Genomic DNA, 27,787 nt, shown 5'->3' on the forward strand with positions numbered 1-27,787 from the left:
GGCTGGTTTCTCCCAAGGTGTCTCTCCTTGGCGTGCAAATGGCTGTCTTCTCTCTGTGTCCTCGCTTGGTAGTTTATCTGTGTGTTTCTGGGTCCTAATCTCCTCTTCTCATAAAGACACCAGTCATACGGGATTAGGGCCCAGCCATATGACTTCATTTTATTCCAGCCACCTCTTTAAAGACCCTCTCTCCAAATATAATCACATTCTGAGGTTCTGGGGGTCAGGACTTCAACATATGGATTTGGGGGAACACAGTGCAACCCATAACATGCACCAAAATGTTACCACAGGAAAGAACAGAATGTACAAAGCACACTGAAGCATGGCCTGACTTCCCAGGGCAGATGGAGTGAGAGAAATGAGAACTCATTTGGCCGCTGAATACCCGAATCTCTGTATTTTAGAGCACGTGCCCACCATGTTTGTGAACTTCACGGGGTTTGGAATTTGGGTTTGCAGCTCAGTTGGTGAAGGCAGGGTCTTGTCTCTCCTTCCATGAACGCCTGCCCCCGGCTGCCTCCACCAGCCCCCACAGGGATCTTTCAGATCTGGCCACCATCTGCTCTCCCCGCGGCCTACAGTTTCTGATAACAGCATTCCTTCCTAGCTGGCAGGCAGCACACGCTGCCCCCCTCACCCAACACACACACACACACACAGCCCCTGGGAACTTTGTGCAGCCCTTCTCGTCCAGAGCATGACCAGAGGGCAGCCAACCAGGCCCGCGCTACTCCTGTCCTGGCTGGAACCCAGTGACTTCCAGATTCAGCAGCCGCTAGAAATCACTCTGTGTTCATATCTCCCAGCGCCTGGGAGTTTGCATGGCTACCTCCCAAGTCCCACAGTGGCAGAAGCGGAGACTGTGACACCTGGCATTCCTCCCGCAGCTGGTGGGCGAGGAATTTAATAAGGGACCACCTTAGGCTCTCACTGCCTCGAGCAGCCAGGTTTTCCCACTGCAGTGTGGCAAGAGGATTCTAGAACATAAGCTCTGTGAGGGCAGAGATTTTTGTTTGATTCACCAGTATATGACCATAGAATGAGCCAGTGCCTGGCACACAGTAGGTGCCCAATAAATGTTTTGATGAATAAATTGATAAATCGACCTTTGGAATTAGGTCCCACTGTCAGCAGGTTCCTTTTGGTAACATGTGAAAAAGCTTGGAGCAGGCTGGGAGTAAGCCTACATTTGGAAGGAATTATCCACATCTGGCCCATACGTTTTGGCTCATCAGTAAAATTCGGTTTCCGATGATTTTGTGAACTTCCACTTGAGGTGTGGATGGCTTGGTGGTCTAAAAAGAACCTTATTTGTAGCACAGGAGGGGAACTGACTCTCTCTTCCTCTCACCAGCACCCCACCCCCAAGCTGTCTCTGAGTTTGGATGTTTGACCTAAACAATACCACCACACCCCCAAACCCCTCTGAGAACCCAGGTTTTCTGCCTCCTTTTCCTCTTGGGATGGAGGGAGGGCCACAGCAGGAGAAAGAAAAGAAAGGGAGGGTCTGGAGGGAGCGGCTTGCTGGAGGCCCTGACCTCTGGGCACCACAGAATGTTGGAGAAGGCCTTTGTCTCACCACGCCCCAGCCAGCTCTGCATGAAAGTTTATTTTGTGTTTTCAGTGCGGTGGCTTGTTTGAATCAACCCATTGGCTTGGAAGGTCAAAGACATGGTGAGTTTTATGTCCTGGTCAATATGACCAGCACAAGGGTGCCCAGGACAGGACCCCAGGAGAAGCAGGAGACCAGGACAAGGCCCTTCCGGAGCCCTGTCTGCTGCCACTGGGGGCTCCCTCTCGTGTCCTTCATGCTCCCCTAGGAGCCCAAGAGCTGAGCAACCTGTTTGCCTGAAGCCACCAGGTGCCCCCCACCGGAGCAGGCAGGCAGAGCCGGTCACTTGACACAAGATATTTCATTTTAAGTCTTGCCCGACGCCTATGTGGGAAGCCCAGGCCTGACCTGGAGAGGAACCTTGGGGCTTCCACAGGCCGTGGAATTAGTGGTTTTGTCAAATAAAAAACAAAACCCAGCTTAATAAGGGGAGACCTTATTCCACAGTTATCACAATAGGAGAGATGCTCTGATCACAAGGTCTGCAACAACTCAGCGGGGTGAGCAGCGAGGGTTTCTTGCCGAGAAAGAGGGAAACAGGCTGGAAGAGTGGGGGTGTGATGGGAGGGGCAGGTCAGAGGATGTTTTCCTGAGGCCATCCTGTGTGCCATGGGAGCCCCTCTGGCTCCTGGGTTACACATGAACATATATATATATATGTATTTTTTTTTTTGGTCATTTATTAACTTGTTCTTCTGCATTTAAGAAATACCTACCTGGATCATTTTTCTTTTAATTAAGAAAATCAAGGTAATTTCTCTTAAAAGGAGTCCAACCTCGTAGGTGAATGTGTGGCAAGCTTCCTGCAGCCTCCACTGGAAAGGATTAAGCGAAGTGACAAGCTCAGTGCGAGTTTCAGTTCATTAGCCATTTCTGCACATTCTTTTCATGTGAGCAAAATTCCAGATAAAAGTAACGCAGCGGTAGCTCTGGAGCCTGCTGTTGCTAAGGGCACAACAGCACCATGGACTCCTGCCAGCACTCCCTGATGGTTGAATGTGTTATGGGGAGCCCCATCTCCAGTCCGCCTGGAAAGAATGCCACCTGGAGCCAGGGTTAGTCCTGCTTCTCCCTCCACTTCTCAGAGTGATTGCAGAAGGGAGGGGGCCCAGGCCCCCTGAGGGTTCTGCAGGCTCCTGTCAGCTCAGGCTTCACAGACAGTGAACTATATGCCATCATTTCCAAAAGTTCACTCAGATATGTTTCCTTTTCAATCACAAAGCAAATTAGTAATCTCATTCATATCCTCTTGGAAGATACAAGATTCCATTTGTCTGGTTCTAGCTCTCCTATTCCCTCTCCAGGCCACTATTGTCAGAAACAGGACTCCTCATCACACCTCCTCATGAGAACATCCGTCCCCCTGATGCATCTCAGAGCCGGCTGCCCCCTACATGATGCCGTAACGTGGTCCAGAAGACATTCCGTCTGTGAGGAGGTCCCCGTTAGCGTCCTCACCTTCACCCTACCTGGGCAGTTAGGAGCTGGTGGAGAGGCCTCAGGGCTAAATGGAGGATCCTCAAAATTAAGAACTAATCACTGACCAGTCTGGACCAGCATCTGTAACTGGGCAGTCAGGACAACCTGGGTTAAATCTCATTTGGGGGGAGCTCTGGGTCCCATCTGTCGAGTGCATGACTAATTGATGTCTGGATATCTCACAAGAGATTTATGACAGTCGTGTGCCTGTTAATGCTGTAATTCAAGTGCTAAGATTTGATTTTTTGTATGATTGAATTACTGCATTCAGTTTCTCTTACAGCAATGAAGATGATAATTAATGAATCTGAATTTTTGAAATCTGGTTTTTATATTATTACCTCTTTCCTATGAAGATACAAGACAGAATATTTATTGCCAATGATACTGTAAAACCTTAACTATGTGCACTATATTGATTGTCTAATTCTATTCTATTGTGATGCTTATCATCTCTTATGTTTTATCAGCTAGATGACTGAGGCAATTTTCTTCTCATTTCTGTGATGAGATTTTTATTATTCAGAATTACAACACAGAAATTGGAATGTTTATTTTGAATGAGATGCAATTTTTTCTTCCAGAATTTATTTAGAATGTTTCATAACACATTTTAAACTCTAATTTGAAAAGAAATTTCTGTCGGCAACTACCCTGTAGAGACACCCAAATTGGTATTGACAGAAAAAGAAAAAACAGATATAACTTTATCAGTTAGAAAAAAAATGTGAATGATAAAATTCACATTTGTCATTCTTTTCCAGAAAGCAACACATGTAAATTTTTTAAAAATAAAAGTAGTCATACTTATGTAATGAATCTTGAAATATATGGGGAAAAGATGAAGGAAAATAAATTATCTCAAATTCTACCAGCCAGAGAGAATCAATCTTAACATACTGGTGTATTTCCTTCCAGTCTTTCTTCTAGGAAATAAACTTATAATATTAGCTGTGCAGTCTACTACACAAGATTATGTTATAGTTCAGCAACTTTCCCCCAGAGGTGAAAATTTAGGTTGTTTCAAGTATTTTGCTGTTAAAAGATGACACACCTTCTGGTGGGTATGCTGTGGTATACCCACCAGTGGGTATAACACTGTGATTTTAATTTGCTTTTCCCAGATGTATAGGGAAACAGATATATGTCACACATCTATTGGACATTTTGATGGCCTCCTTTGTAAAGTATCTGCTCAAATGACTCGCTATTTTTCTTTTATGCTGTTTGTTTTATTAGTTTATAGTATTTCTAAGTATATTACTTTGTGTGTGTTTCACAATAGTTTCTCTGGACATTACATTGTGTGTATATTACTTATCACAGCATACTGTCATTCATATCATTTCTTTGCACCAGATCTTAGTTGCAGCATGAGAACCCTTAGTTGGCAGCACTTAGGAACTAGTTTCCTGAACAGGGATCAAACCCAAGTCCCCTGCATTGCAGGTGCAGAGTCTTAGCCCACTAGACCACCAGTGAAGTCTCCATCTTTTTTTAAAATTGTTGTAAAAGACACATAATATAAAATTTACTATCATCATGACTTTCCAGTGTACAATAGTGTTAACTATGTACATAATATCATTGTTGTGCAATAGATTGCTAGAACATTTTCATCTTGTAAAGCCCACTCTATACCCACCTAACAACTCTCTTTCCCCTCAACTCCACCAGCCCTTGGGAATCGCCGTTCTACTCTATGTTTCTATGAGTTTGACTATTTTAGATTCTGCATGTGAGATCATGTAGTATTTATCTTCCTGTGTCTGGCTTATTTCAGTCAACATAATGTCCTCAAGGTTCATTCATGGTGCAGCTTGTGTCAAATTTTCCTTCTTTTTAAAGGCTAAATAATAGTCCATCAAAGTATATATATAAATATATATATAATATATATATAATATTTTCCTAATCAATTTATTGATCAATAGATATTTAGGTTGCTTCCACTTCTTGGCTATTGTGAACAATGCCAGAAAGACATGGGTGTACAAACATCTTTTCCAGTTGTCATTGTTCAGTTGCTCAGTCATGTCCAGTTCTTTGCAACCCCATGGACTGCAGCAAGTCAGGCTTCCCTATCCTCCACTATCTCCTGGAGTTTACTCAAATTCATGTCCATTGAGTCAGTGGTGCTATCTAACCATCTCACCTTCAGCCACCCTTGTCTACTTTTGCCTTCAATCTTTCCCTACATCAGGATCTTTTCAAATAAGTTAGCTCTTTGCATCAGGTTCCAAAGGATTGTAGCTTCAGCATTAGAGCTTTCAATGAATATCCAGGGTTGATTTCCTTTAGGATTGACTGATTTGATCTCCTTGCTGTCCAAGGGACTCTCAAGAGACTTCTCCAGCACCACAATTCAAAAGCATCAATTCTTCGTCATTCAGCTTCATTTATTGTACAATTCTCACATCCATACATGACTACTGGAAAAACCATAGCTTTGATCAAGAACCTTTGTTGGCAAAGTGATGTCTTTGATTTTTAATATGCTGTCTACGTTTGTCACTTTTCCTTCCAAGAAGCAAGCATCTTCTAATTTCATGGCTGCAGTCACTATCCACAGTGATTTTGGAGCCCAAGAAAATAAAGTGTGTCACTGTTTCTATGTTTTCTCCATTTGCCATGAAGTGATGGGACCAGACACCATGATCTTCATTTTTTGAGTATTGAGTTTTAAGCCTTTTTTCACCTCTCCTCCTTCACCCTCATCTGCTGCTGCTGCTGCTAAGTCACTTCAGTAGTGTCCGACTCTGTGCGACCCCATCCAGCCAGCAGCCCACCAGGATCCCCTGTCCCTGGGATTCTCCAGGCAGGAACACTGGAGTGGGTTGCCATTTCCTTCACCCTCATCAAGAGGTTCTTTTTCCCTCTTCACTTTCTGCCATTAGATTGGTATCATCTGCATATCTGGGAGAAGGCAATGACACCCCACTCCAGTACTCTTGCCTGGAAAATCCCATGGATGGAGGACCCTGGTAAGCTGCAGTCCATGGGGTCACTAAGAGTCGGACAAGACTGAGCAATTTCACTTTAACTTTTCACTTTCATGCATTGGAGAAGGAAATGGCAACCCACTCCAGTGTTCTTGCCTGGAGAATCCCAGGGATGGGGGAGTCTGGTAGGCTGCCGTCTATGGGGCCGCACAGAGTCAGACACGACTGAAGCGACTTAGCAGCAGCAGCAGCAGTATCTGCATATCTGAGGTTGTTGATATTTCTCCCAGCAATCTTGATTTCAGCTTATGATTCATCCAGCCCAGCATTTCTCATGATGTACTCTGCATATAAGTTAAATAAACAGAGTGACAATATACAGCCTTGTCTTACTGCTTTCCCAATTTTGAACCAGTCAGTTGTTCAATGTAAGGTTCTAATTGTTGCTTCTTGACCTGCATACATCTCTTCCAGATCCTACTTTAAATTCTTTTAAATATATCCTACAAATTTGAATTACTGCATTATATGGTAATTCTATTTTAATTTTTGTGAGGCATCTTCATATTCTTTTCTATGGACGTTGTGTCATTTTACATTTCCACTAACAGTGGTCTAAGTGTAATTCAAATCCAATATGTCCTTATTGATTTTCTGTCTGGATGATCTATAAATTGTTGAAAGTGGGGGATTGAAGTCCTCCACTATTATTGTGTTGCTGTTTATTTCTGCCTTCAGATCTGTTAATATTTGCTTAATAAATTTAGGTGCTCTGATATTATACGTACATATATTTACAATCTATATGAACATTGCAATTTACAATTAGAATGAACAGTTTACAGTGTTTTATTTTCTTGATGAATTTACCCCTTTATTATAATATAGTGAGCTTCTTTGTTTCTTTATATACACTTAAAGTCTATTTTGTCTGATATAAGTATAGCTACCCCTGCTCTCTTTTAGTTTACATTTGCATGAAAATCTTTCTCCATCCCTTCACTTTGAATCTATGTGTGTCCTTGAAACTGAAATGAATCCCTTGTAGGCAGCATAGATTTAGGTCTTGCTAGTTAATCCATTCAACCACCTTCTGTCTTTTGATTGGAGAATTTAATCTATTAATACATTTAAAGTAATTATTGTTCAGATCAGATCAGATCAGATCAGTCGCTCAGCTGTGTCCGACTCTTCGAGACCCCATGAATCGCAGCACGCCAGGCCTCCCTATCCATCACCAACTCCCGGAGTTCACCGAGACTCGCGTCCATCGAGTCAGTGATGCCATCCATCCATCTCATCCTCTGTCGTCCCCTTCTCCTCCTGCCCCCAATCCCTCCTAGCATCAGAGTCTTTTCCAATGAGTCAACTCTTCGCATGAGGTGGCCAAAGTACTGGAGTTTCAGCTTTAGCATCATTCCTTCCAAAGAAATCCCAGGGCTGATCTCCTTCAGAATGGACTGGTTGGATCTCCTTGCAGTCCAAGGGACTCTCAAGAGTCTTCTCCAACACCACAGTTCAAAAGCATCAATTCTTCGGTGCTCAGCCTTCTTCACAGTCCAACTCTCACATCCATACATGACCACTGGAAAAACCATAGCCTTGACTAGATGGACCTTTGTTGGCAAAGTAATGCCTCTGCTTTTCAATATGCTATCTAGGTTGATCATAACTTTCCTTCCAAGGAGTAAGTGTCTCTTAATTTCATGGCTGCAGTCACCATCTGTAGTGATTTTGGAGCCCAGAAAAATAAAGTCTGACACTGTTTCCACTGTTTCCGCATCTATTTCCCATGAAGTGGTGGGACTGGATGCCATGATCTTCATTTTCTGAATGTTGAGCTTTAAGCCAACTTTTTCACTCTCCACTTTCACTTTCATCAAGAGGCTTTTGAGTTCCTCTTCACTTTCTGCCATAAGGGTGGTGTCATCTGCATATCTGAGGTTATTGATATTTCTCCCAGCAATCTTGATTCCAGCTTGTGTTTCTTCCAGTCCAGCGTTTCTCATGATGTACTCTGCATATAAGTTAAATAAGCAGGGTGACAATATACAGCCTTGACGAACTCCTTTTCCTATTTGGAACCAGTCTGTTGTTCCATGTCCAGTTCTAACTGTTGCTTCCTGACCTGCATACAAATTTCTCAAGAGGCAGATCAGGTGTTCTGGTATTCCCGTCTCTTTCAGAATTTTCCACAGTTTATTGTGATCCACACAGTCAAAGGCTTTGGAATAGTCAATAAAGCAGAAATAGATGTTTTCCTGGAACTCTCTTGCTTTTTCCATGATCCAGCGGATGTTGGCAATTTGATCTCTGGTTCCTCTGCCTTTTCTAAAACCAGCTTGAACATCAGGAAGTTCACGGTTCACATATTGCTGAAGCCTGGCTTGGAGAATTTTGAGCATTACTTTACTAGCGTGTGAGATGAGTGCAATTGTGCAGTAGTTTGAGCATTCTTTGGCATTGCCTTTCTTTGGGATTGGAATGAAAACTGACCTTTTCCAGTCCTGTGGCCACTGCTGAGTTTTCCAAATTTGCTGGCATATTGAGTGCAGCACTTTCACAGCATCATCTTTCAGGATTTGGAATAGCTCAACTGGAATTCCATCACCTCCACTAGCTTTGTTTGTAGTGATGCTTTCTAAGGCCCACTTGACTTCACATTCCAGGATGTCTGGCTCTAGGTCAGTGATCACACCATCGTGATTATCTGGGTCGTGAAGATCTTTTTTGTACAGTTCTTCTGTGTATTCTTGCCATCTCTTCTTAATATCTTCTGCTTCTGTTAGGTCCATACCATTTCTGTCCTTTATCGAGCCCATCTTTGCATGAAATGTTCCTTTGGTATCTCTGATTTTCTTGAAGAGATCCCTAGTCTTTCCCATTCTGTTGTTTTCCTCTATTTCTTTGCATTGATCGCTGAAGAAGGCTTTCTTATCTCTTCTTGCTATTCTTTGGAACTCTGCATTCAGATGTTTATATCTTTCCTTTTCTCCTTTGCTTTTCACTTCTCTTCTTTTCACAGCTATTTGTAAGGCCTCCCCAGACAGCCATTTTGCTTTTTTGCATTTCTTTTCCATGGGGATGGTCTTGATCCCTGTCTCCTGTACAATGTCACGAACCTCATTCCATAGTTCATCAGGCACTCTATCTATCAGATCTAGGCCCTTAAATCTATTTCTCACTTCCACTGTATAATCATAAGGGATTTGACTGGAAGGACTTGTCCCATCTTTTTGTTGCTTTCTGGCTTATCTGCAGTTACTTTGTTCCTTTCTTCCTCTCTTGCTGTTCTTTGTGAATTGATACTTTTTATAGTGGAATAATTTGATTTCTTCCTCTATATCTTTTGTGCATCTACTACACATCTTCACCTGCTTCCTGGTCACCACAAGGCTTACCTAAACATTTTATAGTTTTCACAATCAATTTTAAATGAGCAGCAACTTAGACTCCATTGCATACAAACTCTACACTTTCATTTCTCCTATTCACATTTTATGTCTTTAATGGCAAAATTTACATCTTTTTATATTGTGTATCCATTAACAAATTATTGTAGCTATAAGTGGAGAGTGAAAAAGTTGGCTTAAAGCTCAACATTCAGAAAACGAAGATCATGGCATCCGGTCCCACCACTTCATGGGAAATAGACGGGGAAACAGTGGAAACAGTGTCAGACTTTATTTTTCTGGGCTCCAAAATCACTACAGATGGTGACTGCAGCCATGAAATTAAAAGACGCTTACTCCTTGGAAAGAAAGTTATGACCAACCTAGACAGCATATTCAAAAGCAGAGACATTACTTTGCCAACAAAGGTCCGTCTAGTCAAGGCTATGATTTTTCCTGTGATCATGTATGGTTGTGAGAGTTGGACTGTGAAGAAGGCTGAGCACCAAAGAATTGATGCTTTTGAACTGTGGTGTTGGAGAAGACTCTTGAGAGTCCCTTGGACTGCAAGGAGATCCAACCAGTCCATTCTGAAGGAGATCAGCCCTGGGATTTCTTTGGAGGGAATGATGCTAAAGCTGAAACTCCAGTACTTTGGCCACCTCATGCGAAGAGTTGACTCATTGGAAAAGACTGATGCTAGGAGGGATTGGGGGCAGGAGGAGAAGGGGACGACAGAGGATGAGATGGCTGGATGGCATCACTGACTCGATGGACGTGAGTCTGAGTGAACTCTGGGAGTTGGTGATGGACAGGGAGGCCTGGCGTGCTGTGATTCACGGGGTCTCAAAGAGTCGGACACGACTGAGCAACTGAACTGAACTGAACTGAACTGAAGTTTGAGTTAATTTTGTATGGGGCCTATGAATTTCATGAACCTGGATATCTATACCTCTCCCAGATTTGGAATTCTTGAATATTATTTCTTTAAGTAAGTTTCATACCTCTTTCTCTCTTCTTCCTCTCCTGGAATTCCCATAATGTGAATATTTTTTCACTTGATGGTATTTCATAATTCATATAGGCTTTCTTCACTCTTCTTCAATTTTTTTTCTGTTTCTTTTCCCTGTGAATAATTTCAAATGACTTATCTTCAAGTTTACAGATTTTTCTTCTATTTCATCAACTCTAATGTTGATGCTCTATATTGCATATTATTTCATTCATTGTATTCTTTAGCTTCAGAATTTCTGTTCAGTTCTTTTCTTATTATTTCTATCTTTCCTTGAACTCCTCATTTTGTTTATATATTGCTTTCTTGGTTGCATTGCATTGTTTATCTGTGTTCTCTTCTAGCTTACTGAGCTTCCCTAAAACACTTGATTCATAGATTTCTTCAGGATCAAGACTGGAAAAATGTTGTATTCCTTCATTAATGTCAAGCTTCATTGATTTTTTTTCATGTTTCTTGTGCTCTTGTATTGATGTCTGAGTATGGATGGCACAGTTAGCTCTTCTGGATTTTATGGACTGGTTTTGGGGGGAAGGACCCTTGCCTGTGGGGAGGTGTGAGGTCACTGGCTGGGTGGGCTGTGGTGCTTCCAGCTCTGGGGAGCACCTGTCAGTGTCACCTCTGCAGCTGTCAGCCGAGGTCAGTGTCAGTGAGGACCGCAGCGATCCTCAGCAGTCAGGATGGCAGGTGTCTGCAGCAGCAAGAAGGCTGTTGGAGTCTTTAGTAGCAATGGCTAATCTCTTTTTGTCCCATAGGGCATGTTGTTACTAGCCTATTGTGGCAATGATGTGTGAGGCAGGGAGGCTCATGAAGCAGCCATAGAGCTGGGGACTGGAGTGAAAGAGCTCCCAGAGCACCAGGGAGGCTCATGAAGCAGCCATAGAGCTGGGGACTGGAGTGAAAGAGCTCACAGAGCACCAGTGGCTCTGGGGTCCAGGATATTTACAGCCTTGGAGGGTGGCAGCCCAAACCCATGATGGCACAAGAGCACCTGCCTCTGGGCAGAGGGATGCAGCAGCATACATGTGGCTGATACTGCTCTTTGATGATTCCTAGCCATCTCCAGGCATCTTAAGTAAGTCCATCTTCCCAGTGATCCCCTCTGTGCAGTCACTCTCCTTTTTTGTTCCACTGGTTTTTGTTTTGTTTTGTTTTGTTTGGTTTTTTTTTTTTTTTATGTTAGGTTCTTAATGAGACTCTTGAGCCCCACCCAGAAGTCTCTTTTCACTTGTGGTTATCTGCCTAATTATTGTGTTTTGGGGAAGGGGACAAAGGTTGGTATCTCCTACTTTGCCATCACGCTCCTCTGCAATTGCTTCTTAAAGTATATTTGATGGCAGCTTTAAATCATTATTGGCTAATTTTAACAACTCATTCATCTTTGTGTTGCCATCAGTTGGTATCTTTTCTCACTCAAGTTGTGATTTTTCTGGCTCTTGTTCTGATGAGTGATTTTTTTTTTTTTTGGATTCTGGACATTTTGGAGATTATATGGTCCTACATAAATCTTCTATTTTTGCAGGCAGTCATCCTGTCCAGGTTTAGTATGTAGGCTCTGACCTACTTGTGTGGGCTTTAGTTTCAGAGCCCTTGCCAGGCTATTAAGAACTCCTTTGTTCTTCTGATTCTTCTTGAGCTTCTGCTGGCTCCCTGATAATGCTGCTGACTGGGGTGGAGGGGAGTGCCTCCTTGGACCACTCACGTCCTTGGGTATAGGTAGGATAAAGAGTTTCTATTGGCCTGTTCTCTGGTCATCCAGTTTTAGTGGGCCCTTAACTCCATCTCTCCTAATGGCATTGGGTGAAGGAAGCATTTCCCTGGACCACTTTCTTGACCTAGTATAAGGTTCAGGAGACCCTGGGCATGGCCCAACATCTGCCACCACTGGACAGAGGACCTAGAGAAGCCTGGATCTTCCGTTGCCAGGCAGAGGGCCAGGAGCCACTGGATCTGGGCAGATAATAGAGAGACACCAGGCCTCCTGGCATCACAGTACCAGCAGAGGGGACAGACTGCTACAGTCAGACCCACCCAGATTCTGGAGCTGCCACTGCTATAAACAAACCAGGCCACAGTTTTCAGCCAGTGTGGGGTGGGAATGGGCTGCACCACCCCGCCATCTCCCCAGTTCTGGTGAAGCTGTTAAGAGGTACAGAAGCAACCACTTTAAGAACTTTTAATTTTCCTCTGTACATTGAAGGGCTTTGCAAACTCCATGGACTGTAGCCCACCAAGCTTCTCTGTCCATGGGATTCTCCAGGCAAAGATACTGAAATGGATTGCCATTCCCTTCTCCAGAGGATCTTCCTGACCCAGGGATCAAACCCTGGTCTCCTGAATTGCAGGCAGATTCTTTACCATTTGAGCTACAGGGAAGTCCCCTTTAGACAGAAGAATAACATAATTGAACTTATATTTTATAAGGAACTTGTGGTAATAAAAATCTCTTGAAAAACAGAAATGCATGAATCCCTCCTTAAAATGCTAAAATACAAACTTCAATTCTAAAGCTATTATTTTACTTTCAGATATATTAGACATCCCCACTAAGGTCAGGATCAGTGCAAGTATGATCAATTTCCCCACATTTTTTAACATTGTTTTGGAGGTATTGGCCAATACAATTGGACAAGAAAATACAGCTAGAGGCATAAGAATTGAAAATGAAGAAATAAACTTTATTTGCAAGTGTTATATTAGTTTAAATGGGAATATCCTACATAATCAATGATAATAAAAGACTTCAGCAAGGTAGCAAGATATAAAGTGAAATTGAAAAATAGTATCTAAACCTTTTAAAAATTAATTCAAATAAATTAACCCGAAATAGATTCTAGAATTAAATGTCTTATAACACCATAAAATTTAAACAGAAGAAACATGGCGATCTAGGATCAGGAGAAGATGAAGGTTTTTTATATGCCATCAAAAGCAGGATCCATGAAAGAAAGCAAAACAATCACTAAACTTCATCAAAATTAAAAAATACTTGGTCTGCAAATCACCCTGTTAAGAAGATATGGATAAGCTACAAATTTGGAGAAAATAACACAAACTGTATATCTGAAAATGGACTCATATCTAGAACGTATAAAGAACTTTTCAAAATTAAACAGTAAAAGAAATGCGCAAACATCACCAAAGAGGGTATCAGATGACAAAAATGCACATGAAAGTGTATTCAATATTATTAGCCAATAGGGTAGGGAAAATTAAAACCATGATGAGATGGTTCACCACACACCTATTAGAACAGCTAAAAATAATCATAACAATATCCAATGCTGGTGAGGATTCAAAGTAACTGGATTTCTCACACACCACTGGTAGGATGATAAATAGTATATCCACTCTGGAAATTCATTTGGCAGGGTTTATTGCTCATTTCAAAATTAAATGTACACTTACCATGCAAGCCAGTACCATGCAAACCAGTACTCCCTTTAGGGTATTTATCTGCTATGTACTGAATGTTTGTACTCCCCCAGAATTCATATGCTGAAATCCTAATCCCCAAGGAGATGATGCTGGGAGGAGGACCTTTGGGAGTCTTAGGTGAGGAGGCTGGAGTCCTCATGGATGGGATGAGTGCCCTTATTAAAGAGAACCCAGAGGGCCCTTGCCCCTTCCACCCCATCAGGACACAGTGAGAAGATGCTGGCTATGGACCAGGAGAGGGCTTTCATGAGAACATGATTGTGCTGGCACCTTGATCTTGCACGTCCAGCCTCCATAACTGTGAGAAATATATTTCTGTTGTTTATGCCATCCAGTCTGTGGCATTTGGTTATAGCAGCCTGAGCAGACTAAGACATTATCCCAAAGAAATGAAAACATGTCCACACAAAATTCTGTACACAGATGTTCATAGCAGCTCTTTTTGTCATACCCCAAATGGAAAACAACATAACTGTTTTTCAAAGGATGAGTGGTTAAACAAACTATGATACATCTATGCCACAGAATGTTCCTTCACAGTGTAGCCAGTGAAGGATTGTTAAGCCCAGCAGCTTGTATGGATCTCAAGGGAATATGCTGAGTGAGAAAAGCCAATCTCAAAAAGTCACATATGGTATGATTCCATTTATGGAACAGTCTCTAAAGGACAAAAGCATGGAGATTAGTGGTTTCCAAGGAAGCAGGGTGGTGATCAGGAGATGAGTGTTACTATAAAAGGGATCACAGGAATCTTTGTGTTGATGAATCTTTGTGTCTTGATTGTGATTGTGGTTTCACAAATCCGCACATGACAAAATTGCTTAGAACTATACATGCACGCATACGCATACACACACACAATGAGTGCACATAAAACAAAAATCTAAGTCAGGTCTATGGATTGTAATAACGTCAGTCACCCAGTTTTGATACTGTGCTGTACTTAGGTCAGATGTGACCACTGGCCAAAAAATTCAAAATCTTTACATGTCCATATTCTTCAACTCAGAATTTCCTTGGGGCATATTCCAAGAAAATTACAAAAAAGGTAAGCAAATCTTTGGGCTTCCCAAGTTGCTCATTGGTAAAGAATCTGCCTGCTAACACAGGAGATAAAAGAGACATGGGTTCAATCCCTGGGTCAAGAAGATCCACTGGACAGAGAAGGAAATGACAACTCACTCCAGTATTCTTGCCTGGGAAATTCTGTGGACAGAAGAGCCTGGAGGGTTACAGCCCACGGGGAGGCAAAGAGTTGGACACAACCTAGCTACTGAGCAAGCACACAAGCAAATCTTTACACACATGAATACTCATTACTGCTTTCTTTTCATATATATGTATCATACACCATTGTAATTTATATGTCAATCCAGGAAACCCCAAAGAATGACAGGAAGGTGTTAACCTAATTGAAATTATATAATTTCTTAAAATAATTCTTTTTTGACTGACTCATTGGTTTAATGTGGATTCGTAAAAGAATTCTAATCATGAAACACTGTACAAGAACAAAATTAGATAGACATTCTAGCTATATCTTTTTTATTATGTTTTAGGGGTTACTCTACAGAATACAATATACATCCACAACTTATCCCAATATACCTTGAATTACTAGTAGACCATGCATAATGTAACAACCTTACAACAGCAAAATCTTACTTAAAACCCTTCTGTCCTTTCTGCTACTATGGGTGTATGTTTTACTTTAAAACACTATAATCCCTAAACATGTTATTATTTGTTTTTCTTTAAATAGTAAATTGATTTTAAACTTTTTAAAAGAAAGAAAACAGTCTTTTATATTTATCAACCTATTTACCATTTACATCTATCTTCCTTCCTGTTGATCTGAATTTCCACCCTGTATTTATTCTTTTCAGCCTGAAAGTCTTTTATCATTTCTTCTAGTGCAGATCTGATGATGGAAAATTCTCTCGACTTTGGTATACTGAAAGTGACTTCATTTTGTTTTCATTTCTGAAAATATCTGCATATAGAATTCTGGGTTGTCATTTTTTTCTTTCAGCCCTTTAAAGATGTTCCATTTTTTTCTTGCCATGGTATTTCTGATGAGAAGTGAATTGTTCTTATCATTATCCCCTTCCCAGTAGGTAAAGTGTCTTTTTCCTCTGGCTGTTTTTAAGATTTTTATCTTTAGGCTCAGGAGTTTGTATTTGGTGTGTTTTGGTGTGAATTTGGCAAAGAGGAAGAGGGAAGTTTTTATACTGCTTGAGATTGTAGAGATTCTTGAATGAGTGGGCTGATGAACTTATTAGATTTGCTAAATTTTGTCAAATATATGTGTATTTTTTGCATGTATAGACTCCATTTCCTCCCTCTTCTTCTACCTCTGAGACATCACTTGTACATATGGTAGACCCCTCGGCACAGTTCAACAAGTCACTGAAACTCATTCATTTTGCAGTCTTCTTCATCTATGTGCTCCAGCTTTCTTCAAGGTCACTGATCCTTTCTTCTGTTAAGCCTATCTAGTAAATTTTTGACTTGAGATATGGTATTTTTCAATTCTAGGATTTCCAATGGATTCTTTTCTAGTTTTCAAATCTGTCCTGAAATCCCACTCTCTTCATTCATTACACTCATATTGTCCCATGGACTTTGTAAGCAAAGTTACTGTAGGCATTTCGAATCCTTGATGCTGATCCCAGCATCAGCATTCCATGTAGGTCTACATCTGATGACTTAGTTTTCTTGACTGTCCATCACCTTTTCTTGTTTCTTCACATACCTAGTATGTACGTCCTGTGCCATGATCTCTTAATTTAGTGAGAACACTGGTTTCCTCTGACTGGTACTCCACTAAAATGAGTTCATATTAGTGTTACAGAAAATTTATTTTATCTTTGATATCAACTTTTAAATTAAATTTACAATAGCATGCACAATTATGTCAGATATTATATTTTCTATGAAATAAACTTTTTAAATCTTTCTGTTGATTCCATGAAGTCCATGAAAAAAAGAAACTTCATATTAACTAATTTTCTATTTAAAGACTCTAACGCCTACAAGAAAAATTGACATTATTTAACTGATTATAAAGTTCTTTTTCTGAAAATGGAGGCTACATAGAACAGATATAGCTTTACTTTTGATATATGCAAAAAATCCAGAAATAGAAGTGAAAAAATAATTTAGAATGACAGTCATTTGATCTAAAAAGGCATGTTTCTCAAAGTGATTTCTAAGTGCAGCTTCTGTCATTGTACATCTTAATTGTTCACCTTTGAGCACTATGTTCCTAAAATAACTACTAACTTTTGAAGCAAAAGCTAATATTTTCTCAGCAGATTTTCTTCTTTTGGAGATTGGTGGTCTGGTGCCTCTGTGCATGTCAGAAGCCAGGCCCAGCTATTCACCTTTCAGATTTAATCAGGAGTTTAAGTCAGAACTCTGCTTACCATACATTCATCTCACAGTGGCAGCCACTGGAGGTACACAGTGGTGGTCTACCAGGGTCATCTATTTTAATGGAGTACATACAGTCACTCGGTTTATTGAGTTTTTTTAGAGAGAGAGAAACCCAAATTTATTGTTGAATAAGCATTAGAGGATAACAGTGCATCACAAGCAATCCACTAGGAAATTACAAAGACAGGAAAAAACCTAATTCCCCTATCTATATGTCCAACCAGATACACCCATTGTATCTGGATACAATGGGTGTATCTGGTTGGATACAATACCCATTGCATATTCAAGATCAACAATAACTAGTCCTCAGTGAGAGGAGTTGACAGTACCATTTCATAGAGTCCTAATTTTACCTGATAGATGGAGTGACTATCTGTGTTAACTTATTGGTTTTATTCAGAGGAAACACAAACTTCTCATCTTTGTAACAAGACGTGATTTTTTTTTTAACTTTACATAATTGTATTAGTTTTGCCAAATATCAAAATGAATCCGCCACAGGTATACATGTGTTCCCCATCCTGAACCCTCCTCCCTCCTCCCTCCCCATTCCATCCCTCTGGGTCGTCCCAGTGCACCAGCCCCAAGCATCCAGTATCGTGCATCGAACCTGGACTGGCAACTCGTTTCATACATGATATTTTACATGTTTCAATGCCATTCTCCCAAATCTTCCCACCCTCTCCCTCTCCCACAGAGTCCATAAGACTGTTCTATACATCAGTGTGATTTTTTAAGTGGACCACAGTGTCCACCGAGATGAGATTCCTATCCTCCCACAAGAACTGATAGGTGAGCTATCTCCCTGATGTCTGCAGTTTGAGGAGATTGGTCCTAGGTTCTTGAGAAAGACATCTCTGAGTCCTAAAACTGGAAAGAAAAAAAAACGCCAGCTGAAAAAAAGGCCTCTCTAGTCTTCAAAGACAGGCATTTTAAAGAGATGAGACAGTTCCTACAAGTTTTCTAGGGTAAATGTTCTGAGGGAAAAGAAGGAAATCTCTTTCCCTATTTTCAACAGGGAGAAGTAAATCTCTTGTTTTCTAAGTGTGTGTGTATCTGTCGAATGAAATAATTTGTAGGTTACACAGCTAGAAACACGTGTGACTGTGTTTTGCTACCAGACCCTGACACCACCTGGAAACAAACATTTCGGGAATTGGATATGACCTGCCTACACATATCTAGGGTACGGACACAGTATGGCAAGCATGGGACATGGTCATCCTATTACATGTGAAAGATGCAGGATTCACGAGATGGGCCAGACCTCCTCTAGCCCATTCAGGGAATGGTGGTCAAGTTCAGCTCCTTAGGAGAAGTTTGGTGGTCAAGCTTAGTTGACCACCCAAGTTTAGTTCCTCCACCCTCCTTTAGGAGGAGATAGGAATGTCCCTAAGGATTAACAGTCATTGTCACTCATTGTTTTGCTTTTAACCTAGAGGGGTTGTTGTTTAGTCTCTAAGTTGTGTCTGACTCTTTTGTGACCTCATGGACTGTAGCCCACCAGGCTCCTCTGTCCTTGGAATTTCCCAGGCAAGAATATTGGAGTGGGCTTCCATTTCCTTTTCCAGAGATTTTTTTTTTTTTTTGGCCCCCCACTGCCTGGTAGGGCATGTGGCATCTTCGTTCCTGACCAGGGATTGAACTCTTGCCCCCTGCACTGGAAACACGAGTCTTAACCACTGGACACCAGGAAAGTCCCAGTCGCTGAGTTTATACATACACTTTGCAGTTACTCTGGAGGTGACCTGGTATTGTTGCTCATCACAATTCCATCCCTGTACCATTTGCTGGGGTCTGCAGTTCCATCACCATTTAAGGTTCAGGCCTCGAGTGATGACTCACCCAGTGCCCACAGTCATGGATCCAGCCATTCTTTTCCGTGGCACTAACCAGATTGAGAGGACAGGTCCATATAGGTTTCCCCAGGCATGTGGGGCTGTCTCAGCATTAACTAAGTTTATAAAGGCCCATTCTGTAATTCTCAGGTGCACTTCCACTTCCATTTGCTCCCTTCTCTCTCTTCTGTCACAACGGATCACGCCCACAGAACTAGAGTTGTTTCATAATTGATTGTGTTCACTGCTGTTCATAACAGGCCACAAGCTTGTCATCTGGCATTAGTGCCGGCAGGACTGGGGCGGCTCCCAAATGTGAGTCAGGCACCACCCACGCGTGCGCACGCTCAACAGACCTCACCCCCCGTGGCGGCCGATGTCACCTTGCTCAGCAGGAGCCTCCATCTCCAAGAGGTTTTTAAAAGTAGATATACATCTTTAATGGGGACATTAATACTTCATGAGCATGCAACATTGCTGGAGAGCAGGGTTTTAGTCACTTTCCAAGACCAATTAAAATTCATGTGCAATTTATTGGGGGGAGTTTTTCTGGCTAATCATCCATTAATAACTAGTGGGACAGCTGTTTCACATCTGTGTGGTGGAGGAAAAGTGCTGCATAATCAATCAATCAGACCTAAAGTTTATCACACTGTTTGGTTTTCAGGTTTGAAAGTAGTTGCTGCTGCTGCTGCTAAGTCACTTCAGTCGTGTCCGACTCTGTGCGACCCCACAGACGGCAGCCCACCAGGCTCCCCCGTCCCTGGGATTCTCTAGGCAAGAACACTGGAGTGGGTTGCCATTTCCTTCTCCAATGTGTGAAAGTGAAAAGTGAAAATGAAGTCGCTCAGTCGTGTCCAACTCTTAGCGACCCCGTGGACTGCAGCCTACCAGGTTCCTCCGCCCATGGGATTTTCCAGGCAAGAGTACTGGAGTGGGGTGTCATTGCCTTCTCCGGGGAGTAGTTGTTAATTATCACAAATTTGGTAAAATTTGAAATGAGCATATTGGTTGTACAGGAAGTACAAATATAACCAATAAGTGGTTCTCTGCTTTAGGAGGGTTCAGGCTGATGCTTTTGAGACCATTTTGACAGCTGAGCATTACGAGAAGAGGCTGCTATTGACACCTGCATTAGGAATTCACATCCTCTTAAACAGAATGCACGAACTCCAACCCTGCCTAAAGGTGCTCCTTGGAATAGAAATGTCAGAATTATCTACGCATGTCACAGGAGCAATAACTCAAATTCATGTAAACTAAACAAACATTATCGAGCATTTACCGTGACAGACCCAGTGCTGGCCTTAGGGATTCATGGAGATCAGGTATGATGCTGGACTTGGCTCACAATCTTGTTGGATCCAAGGAAGCACAAGGCTACACCATAGTGGTGTGTGTGAGGAGGGGGTGGGGAAGGCATGAGTAAGGGAAGCTTCTAGAAAATAGGAGGGGGCACCACAAATGGAAGAATGAGGAGGAGGCCTGCAGGCACACAGGTGGGTGGGCAGTCCAGACAGTGAGAGAAGTATTTGCAAACTTAGCTATCTTACACCTGTCTGAAATGGGTAGATGCTGTTCCCCGACAAAGCTGGGCTCTCCTCTTGGTGGGTGTTGAAGCAAAAGACACAACCAAGTCAAAGATCGGGAGAAGGAAGGATAGATTACTTGCAGCAAGTAAGGGATCTTTCACAAAGTAGCATCTCCCAAATAACAAAATGAGGAAGTGAGGAAGTTATAAGCTAAGGGTTCGTGCATATTCTTGAAGGGGCTTGAGAAGAAAATCAGCATAGAATTGGGGCAAAGAGCAACAGGGTGCAAGCTTCAGTTGACTGAAGTCACAAGGGTCAGAAAAGGTCAACACCATCATTCCCCACCAGTATGGGGGTCTCGGCATGAAGTTATCACCCTCCACCTGAGGAGGGTCCTAAGTTCCTGCAAAACTCAAAGATACATGTCAGATTGTCAGGTGTATCCCTTGAGGAGAACCTGGGACTGTTTCATCACTGAACTATTGTTTCTTGACTGCTTTTCCTTTGTTCCTGCATTCCCTCACTTCCCTTAAGATCATTAATTACTGAGCCCTGTTAAGGTCACCCACTGTGCTCAGGCTTAGATCACAGAATGGCTTAGGTCAAAATGACTTTTTTAATGTTAAAAAACCCATGATGGCTTCTCTTTTCCTAGGGACGCTCCACCCTATCTGCTTACAGCCCCAGATGGGTGTAGGAAGGGAGGAAGAGGGCAGAAACACAGCATGACCTGATCAAGGAAAGATAGGTTATAGGGAAACAAATGGAGGGCCATTCTCAGGTTGTTCAGGCATTTGGGCTTCAGCCTGAGAGAAGGAGGTGAATGGTCAGCTGGAATGACATTTGCATTGAAGCCTTTTCTTACAGATAAGCCAGCAGGGCCATATTAGCAGGGCCATAAACAGGATCCCTGGAGGAGGAAATGGCAACCCACTCCAATATTCTTGCCTGGAAAATTCCATGGACAGAGGAGCCTTGCAGGCTATAGTCCATGGGGTGGAAAAGAGTATGACATGACTGAGTAACTGAGCAGGAACACACACACCCAGGAAGGACTTAGTGGGGAGGAAAGAGCCTCTTGCCTCCTGCTGCTCTTCTGACCCCTCCATCCAGGCTGCCCTGCAATTTGGTCAGCAGCCCACCCATCCTTCCCCACCTGGCCCTCTATATGACAGTAAACTTTCTTTTCCTGGTGTTTAGAAAAATGATCCAAAACTTAGAACTAGCCAAGAGCTGTAAGGGGTGTCTTTTCAGCATCGTTTTGGGCATTGCCTATCAAGCCTGCCAGTGCTGGGGATTTTCTGATTCTTCTAGGTGTGTGACCCTTTGTGTGACTGCCTCTCCTCTTTCCTTTAGGGCAGTCTATGAGAGTTGGACTTCGAAGAAAGCTGACTGCCGAAGAATTGATGCTTTTGAACTGTGGTGTTGGAGAAGATTCTTCAGAGTCCCTTGGACTGCAAGGAGATCCAACCAGTCCTAAAGGAGATCAGTCCTGGGTGTTCATTGGAAGGACTGATGCTGAGGCTGAAACTCCAATACTTTGGCCACCTCATACGAAGAATTGACTCATTGGAAAAGACCCTGATGCTGGGAGGGATTGGGGGCAGGAGAAGAAGGGGACGACAGAGGATGAGATGGCTGGATGGCATCACCGACTCGATGGACGTGAGTTTGAGTAAACTCCAGGAGTTGGTGATAGACAGGGAGGCCTGGCATGCTGCAATCCATGGGGTCGCAAAGAGTCGGACATGACTGAGCAACTGAACTGAACTGAACTGATGACTCTTTAAGAGTAGAGTTGCATTACAGAGAACTGATGGAATGCAAATGACCCCTGCCCAATAGCACAGTGATCCACTTTCCCTGGAAAGAAAGGTAATTCCTAGCACCATTTATTACCTTATAGCATATTAAGCAGTTGTATCTCTTGGGAAATCCATTTCAGCATTTGTTTGGCTGAAAAACTCTCTAAGTGTCTTCTTCAAATTCTCTTTTGAGTCAGTATTAACATCTCATTAGTTCTTTCATCATTCAATGACTTAAATAAAATTGTTGACTCAAGTTCATTTTGTATCTGTGTGAGAATTGTGGTTTGGGGTTTCTTTAATTAAGCTTGTACACTATCTGCTTGAAGCCAAAGAAGGGAAACATTAAATTCCTTTATTTATTATTAAATTCCTATTGCCATTACACACTGCTGTGTTTAGCAATAGCCACCTCTGTTTAGTGACATTCATTAGCATGATGGACTCAGCTGTGACTTGGCTGGGAACTAGCTCCTAAGTCAGCAGGAAGAGTTAAAACACCCGCCATGATCTGACTTTGCCAGGACCCTGTGAGTTCTGCCCCCGAGAGTGTCAGCACAGGGTAGTCTTTTCCTTGAACACATTTGATCCAGGCTTGACTAGTATCTCTCTCTCACTAAAAATGATGCTGCAGGAAACTTTCTCCCATTTTTCTCCCTGCACACATGTATGAGAGTTTCTCTAACAAAGTAATTAGGTTTGAAAGTATTAGTGATGTGGACATCATCAGTGTTATTTTATATTGCCAACTTTACTACGCAAAGTAGCAAGCTCCTTGTGTTAAATCATTAGAAGTGCCTTAAAGTACCACAGATCTCCCACAGGGTCACTCCCTTCAGCTTTCTCCCCAAAAGTAACAATTATCCTAACTTCTAATACATTAGATTAGTTGTACCTTTTTGTGAACTTTATTAAAATATTACTATGCATATGCACTCTTCTGTATTATGTCTTTCTCTCAACATTATGTTTATATGACACATTCTTGTGGATTGTAGCTGTAGTTTATTCATGCTTTATAGACTAATGTTAGGTAGTTAGAATAGGAAACAGGAATCCAGAATGGTGGTGGCTAAAAGACAAGGAAGGGAAAAGCCCACGAAAATAAAACAAAGGAAGGTCCAAGGACCTGATGAGAACCTCAGATAGAATAAACAGCACTCCTGGCTAGCCCAATTTACATAGGGCAGGCCTGGGGGGGTGGGGGGGGCACATACAAAAAGAGGAACCAAAAGGCTCTCTCTCTCTCTCCCACTGGTTCACGTCTTTGGGTCGGCATGCCCTCATGCCTGGAGGATGGATTCTCCTGCTATTTTCTAAACAAAATAGAGCTGTAACACTGATTTGTCTAAGAGCTATAACACAGTCTGTCCAAGACCCGAGAGCTGTGATGCACCAAGGGCTTTAATGTCTGTCACTTCAAATCTTTGTTGTGACAAGACAGAACCGAGGAGCATACACTCTCCTGACACTACTATATACTAGTAGTATACATGCTTTATATACTACTATTCAATACCCTCTTCCAACAACACAAGAGAAGACTCTACACATGGACATCACCAGATGGCCAACACCAAAATCAGATTGATTATATTCTTTGCAGCCAAAGATGGAGAAGCTCTATACAGTCAGCAAAAACAAGACCAAGAGGTGACTGTTGCTCAGATCATGAACTCCTTATTGCCAAATTCAGATTTAAGTTGAAGAAAGTGGGGAAAACCACTAGCCCATTCAGGTATGACCTAAATCAAATCCCTTATGATTACACAGTGGAAGTGAGAAATAGATTTAAGGGACTAGATCTGATAAACAGAGTGCCTGATGAACTATGGACAGAGGTTCGTGACAGGAGACAGGGATCAAGACCATCCCCAAGAAAAAGGAATGCAAACAAGCAAAATGGCTGTCTGAGGACGCCTTACAAATAGCTGTGAAGAGAAGTGAAAAGCAAAGGAGAAAAGGGAAGATATACCTATTTGAATGCAGAGTTCCAGAGAATAGCAAGGAGAGATAAGAAAGCCTTCCTCAGCGATCAGTGCAAAGAAATAGAGGAAAACAATAGAATGGGAAAGACTAGAGATCTCTTCAAGAAAATTAGAGATACCAAGAGAACATTTAATGCAAAGATGGGCTTGATAAAGGACAGAAATGGTATGGACCTAACAGAAGCAGAAGATATTAAGAAGAGGTGGCAAGAATATACAGAAGAACTGTACAAAAAAGATCTTCATGACCTAGATAATCATGATGGTGTGATCACTCACCTAGAGCAAGGCATCCTGGAATGTGAAGTCAAGTGGGCCTTAGGAAGCATCACTATGAACAAAGCTAGTGGAGGTGATGGAATCCCCGTTGAGCTATTTCAAATCCTAAATGATGATGCTGTGAAAGTGCTGCACTCAGTTCAGTTCAGTTCAGTCACTCAGTCATGTCCGACTCTTTGTGACCCCATGAACCACAGCATGCCAGGCCTCCCTGTCCATCACCAACTCCCAGAGTCCACCCAAACCCATGTCCATTGAGTCGGTGATGCCATCCAACCATCTCATCTTCTGTCGTCCCCTTTTCCTCCTGCCCTCAATCTTTCCCAGTGTCAGGGTCTTTCAAATGAGTCAACTCTTCGCATCAGGTGGCCAAAGTATTCGAATTTCAGCTTCAACATAAGTCCTTCCAATGAACACCCAGGATTGATCTCCTTTAGAATGGACTGGTTGGATCTCCTTGCAGTCCAAGGGACTCACAAGAGTCTTCTCCAACACCAAAGTTCAAAAGCATCAATTCTTCAGCACTCAGCTTTCTTCACAGTCAACTCTCGCATCATACATGACCAATGGAAAAACCATAGCCTTGATTAGAAGGACCTTTGTTGACAAAATGATGTCTCTGCTTTTGAATATGCTATCTAGATTGGTCATAACTTTCCTTCCAAGGAGTAAGCATCTTTTAATTTCATGGCTGCAATCACCATGTGCAGTGATTTTGGAGCCCAAAAAAATAAAGTCAGCCACTGTTTCCACTGTTTCCCATCTATTTGCCATGAAATGGTGGGACCAGATGCCATGATCTTAGTTTTCTGAATGTTGAGCCTTAAACCAACTCTTTCACTCTCTTCTTTCACCTTCATCAAGAAGCTCTAGTTCTTCTTCACTTTCTGCCATAAGGGTGGTGTCATCTGCATATCTGAAGTTATTGATATTCTTCCTGGCAATCTTGATTACAGTTGTGCTTCCTCCAGCCCAGAGTTTCTCATGATGTACTCTGCATAGAAGTTAAATAAGCAGGGTGACAATACACAGCCTTGACATACTCCTTTTCCTATTTGGAACCAGTCTGTTGTTCCATGTCCAGTTCTAACTGTTGCTTCCTGACCTGCATACAGGTTTCTCAAGAGGGAGGTCAGGTGGTCTGGTATTCCTATCTCTTTCAGAATTTTCCACAGTTTATTGTGATCCACACAGTCTTGCCTGGAGAATCCCATGGATGGAGGAGCCTGGTAGGCTGCAATCCATGGGGTCGCTAAGAGTCAGACATGACTGAGCAACTTCACTTTCCCTTTTCACTTTCATGCATTGGAGAAGGAAATGGCCACCCACTCCAGTGTTCTTGCCTGGAGAATCCCAGGGACGGTGGAGCCTGGTGCACTGCCATCTATGGGGTTGCACAGAGTCGGAAGTGACTGAAGTGACTTAGCAGCAGACACAGTCAAAGGTTTTGGCATAGTCAATAAAGCAGAAATAGATGTTTTTCTGGAACTCTCTTGCTTTTTTGATGATCCAGCGGATGTTGGCAATTTGATCTCTGGTCCCTTTGCCTTTTCTAAAACCAGCTTGAACATCTGGAAGTTCACAGTTCACATATTGCTGAAGCCTGGCTTGGAGAATTTTGAGCATTACTTTACTAGTATGTGAGATGAGTGCAGTTGTGCAGTAGTTTGAACATTCTTTGGTGTCAGCAAATTTGGAAAACTCAGCAGTGGCCACAGGACTAGAAAAGGTCAGTTTTCATTCCAATCCCAAAGAAAGGCAATGCCAAAGAATGATTTAATTTGCCAAGCAAATTTAAACAAATTATATTAATAATCATGTAGCAATATCTTCAGGAATTTAAGTGCAAAAATAAGAACATCAGTGAGTGAAATTTGTTAAACTTAAAATGAAGATACCATAAAACCTTCCTTCCTCAACTTTAAGTAATTTCAACTATGTGTATACACAGAAGATTTTTTGCTTCTATTCAGGACATTTCTAGTAAATGGCTACTAAGAGAAATACAAATATGGAGAGCTTCATGTGATTCCCCCATAAAAACCAAAGAAAGGCCTTGAATGTTGAGATTAAAAAGGAATTTGAACTTTGATTCTGGTGGTGTGGTGGATTAACTACCCCAATGGACCTGCTTAACTGAGTCATTGAAAATTCTGGTTAAAATATAAAGATGAAAAATAAAAATTACAAACAACAATAGCATGTGAATAAAGTAAAGAATTCTAAAGTCTTTGAATTATTGAGGTAAAGATACAGATATTGACTAATGTTCTGTAAAATTAAGTACACATTTTTTTATATTGGAGCATAGTTGATTTACAATGTTGTGTTAGTTTCAGGTACAAAGCAAAGTGATTCAGTTATAGATATACATGTATCTAATCTTTTTCAAATTCTTTTCCCATTTAGGTTATTATAGAATACTTAGCTGAGCTCCCTGGGCTATACAGTAGGTCCCTGTTGGTTACTAGTACACTAGGAAATGAGGCACAGAGCATTTTACCTGAAAAAAGTTTAAAAAATAGAATCAGATAAAAACAAAAGAAATTCAATGAAAAAGATGGCAGGAGAGAAGGAAATAGAAAACAGAACAAACAAAGCAGACATAAAACATACCTAATATGATAACAAAATTATATACAAATATAGTCTTAATCAGAATAAATTCAACTGGATATGCTATGCAGTTACAAGACAGAAATATCAGACTGTGTCTTTTAAAATTCAGCCTACCAGTTCTCGACTTTATAGAGACACAACAAAAACTTCCAGACACAAAGATAGTCCTTGAGTTGATGGATGGAAAAAATGTGCACCAGACAAATACTAACCAGAAGCTAATGTAGCCATTTAAATACCAGGCAAATTAGCTTTTGATAAAAGGTTCATGTTAGCAAAAAGATATAACCTCTCTAAGCTTGTAAGTGCCTGACAAAATAACCACTAATTGTACAAGGCAAAAATCGTCAGAAAACTAAGAACATTTGACAAATGCACTATCATAATGGAGAATTTAAACCACTTCT

The 27,787-nt window shown here is 41.7% G+C and overlaps 1 protein-coding gene across 1 annotated transcript; it reads right to left on the reverse strand.

Moving 5' to 3' along the window:
- Positions 1–8,240: 8,240 nt before the first annotated feature.
- LOC129658592 (uncharacterized) lies at positions 8,241–8,921 on the reverse strand (the record flags this gene model as incomplete). The annotated part of the gene is made up of 1 exon (XM_055589500.1): positions 8,241–8,921. A coding segment is annotated over exon 1 (681 nt), but the record flags the coding sequence as incomplete, so codon positions are not given.
- Positions 8,922–27,787: the final 18,866 nt, after the last annotated feature.

This window comes from Bubalus kerabau, chromosome 8, assembly GCF_029407905.1.
Source record: "Bubalus kerabau isolate K-KA32 ecotype Philippines breed swamp buffalo chromosome 8, PCC_UOA_SB_1v2, whole genome shotgun sequence".
Lineage (NCBI taxonomy): Eukaryota > Metazoa > Chordata > Mammalia > Artiodactyla > Bovidae > Bubalus > Bubalus kerabau.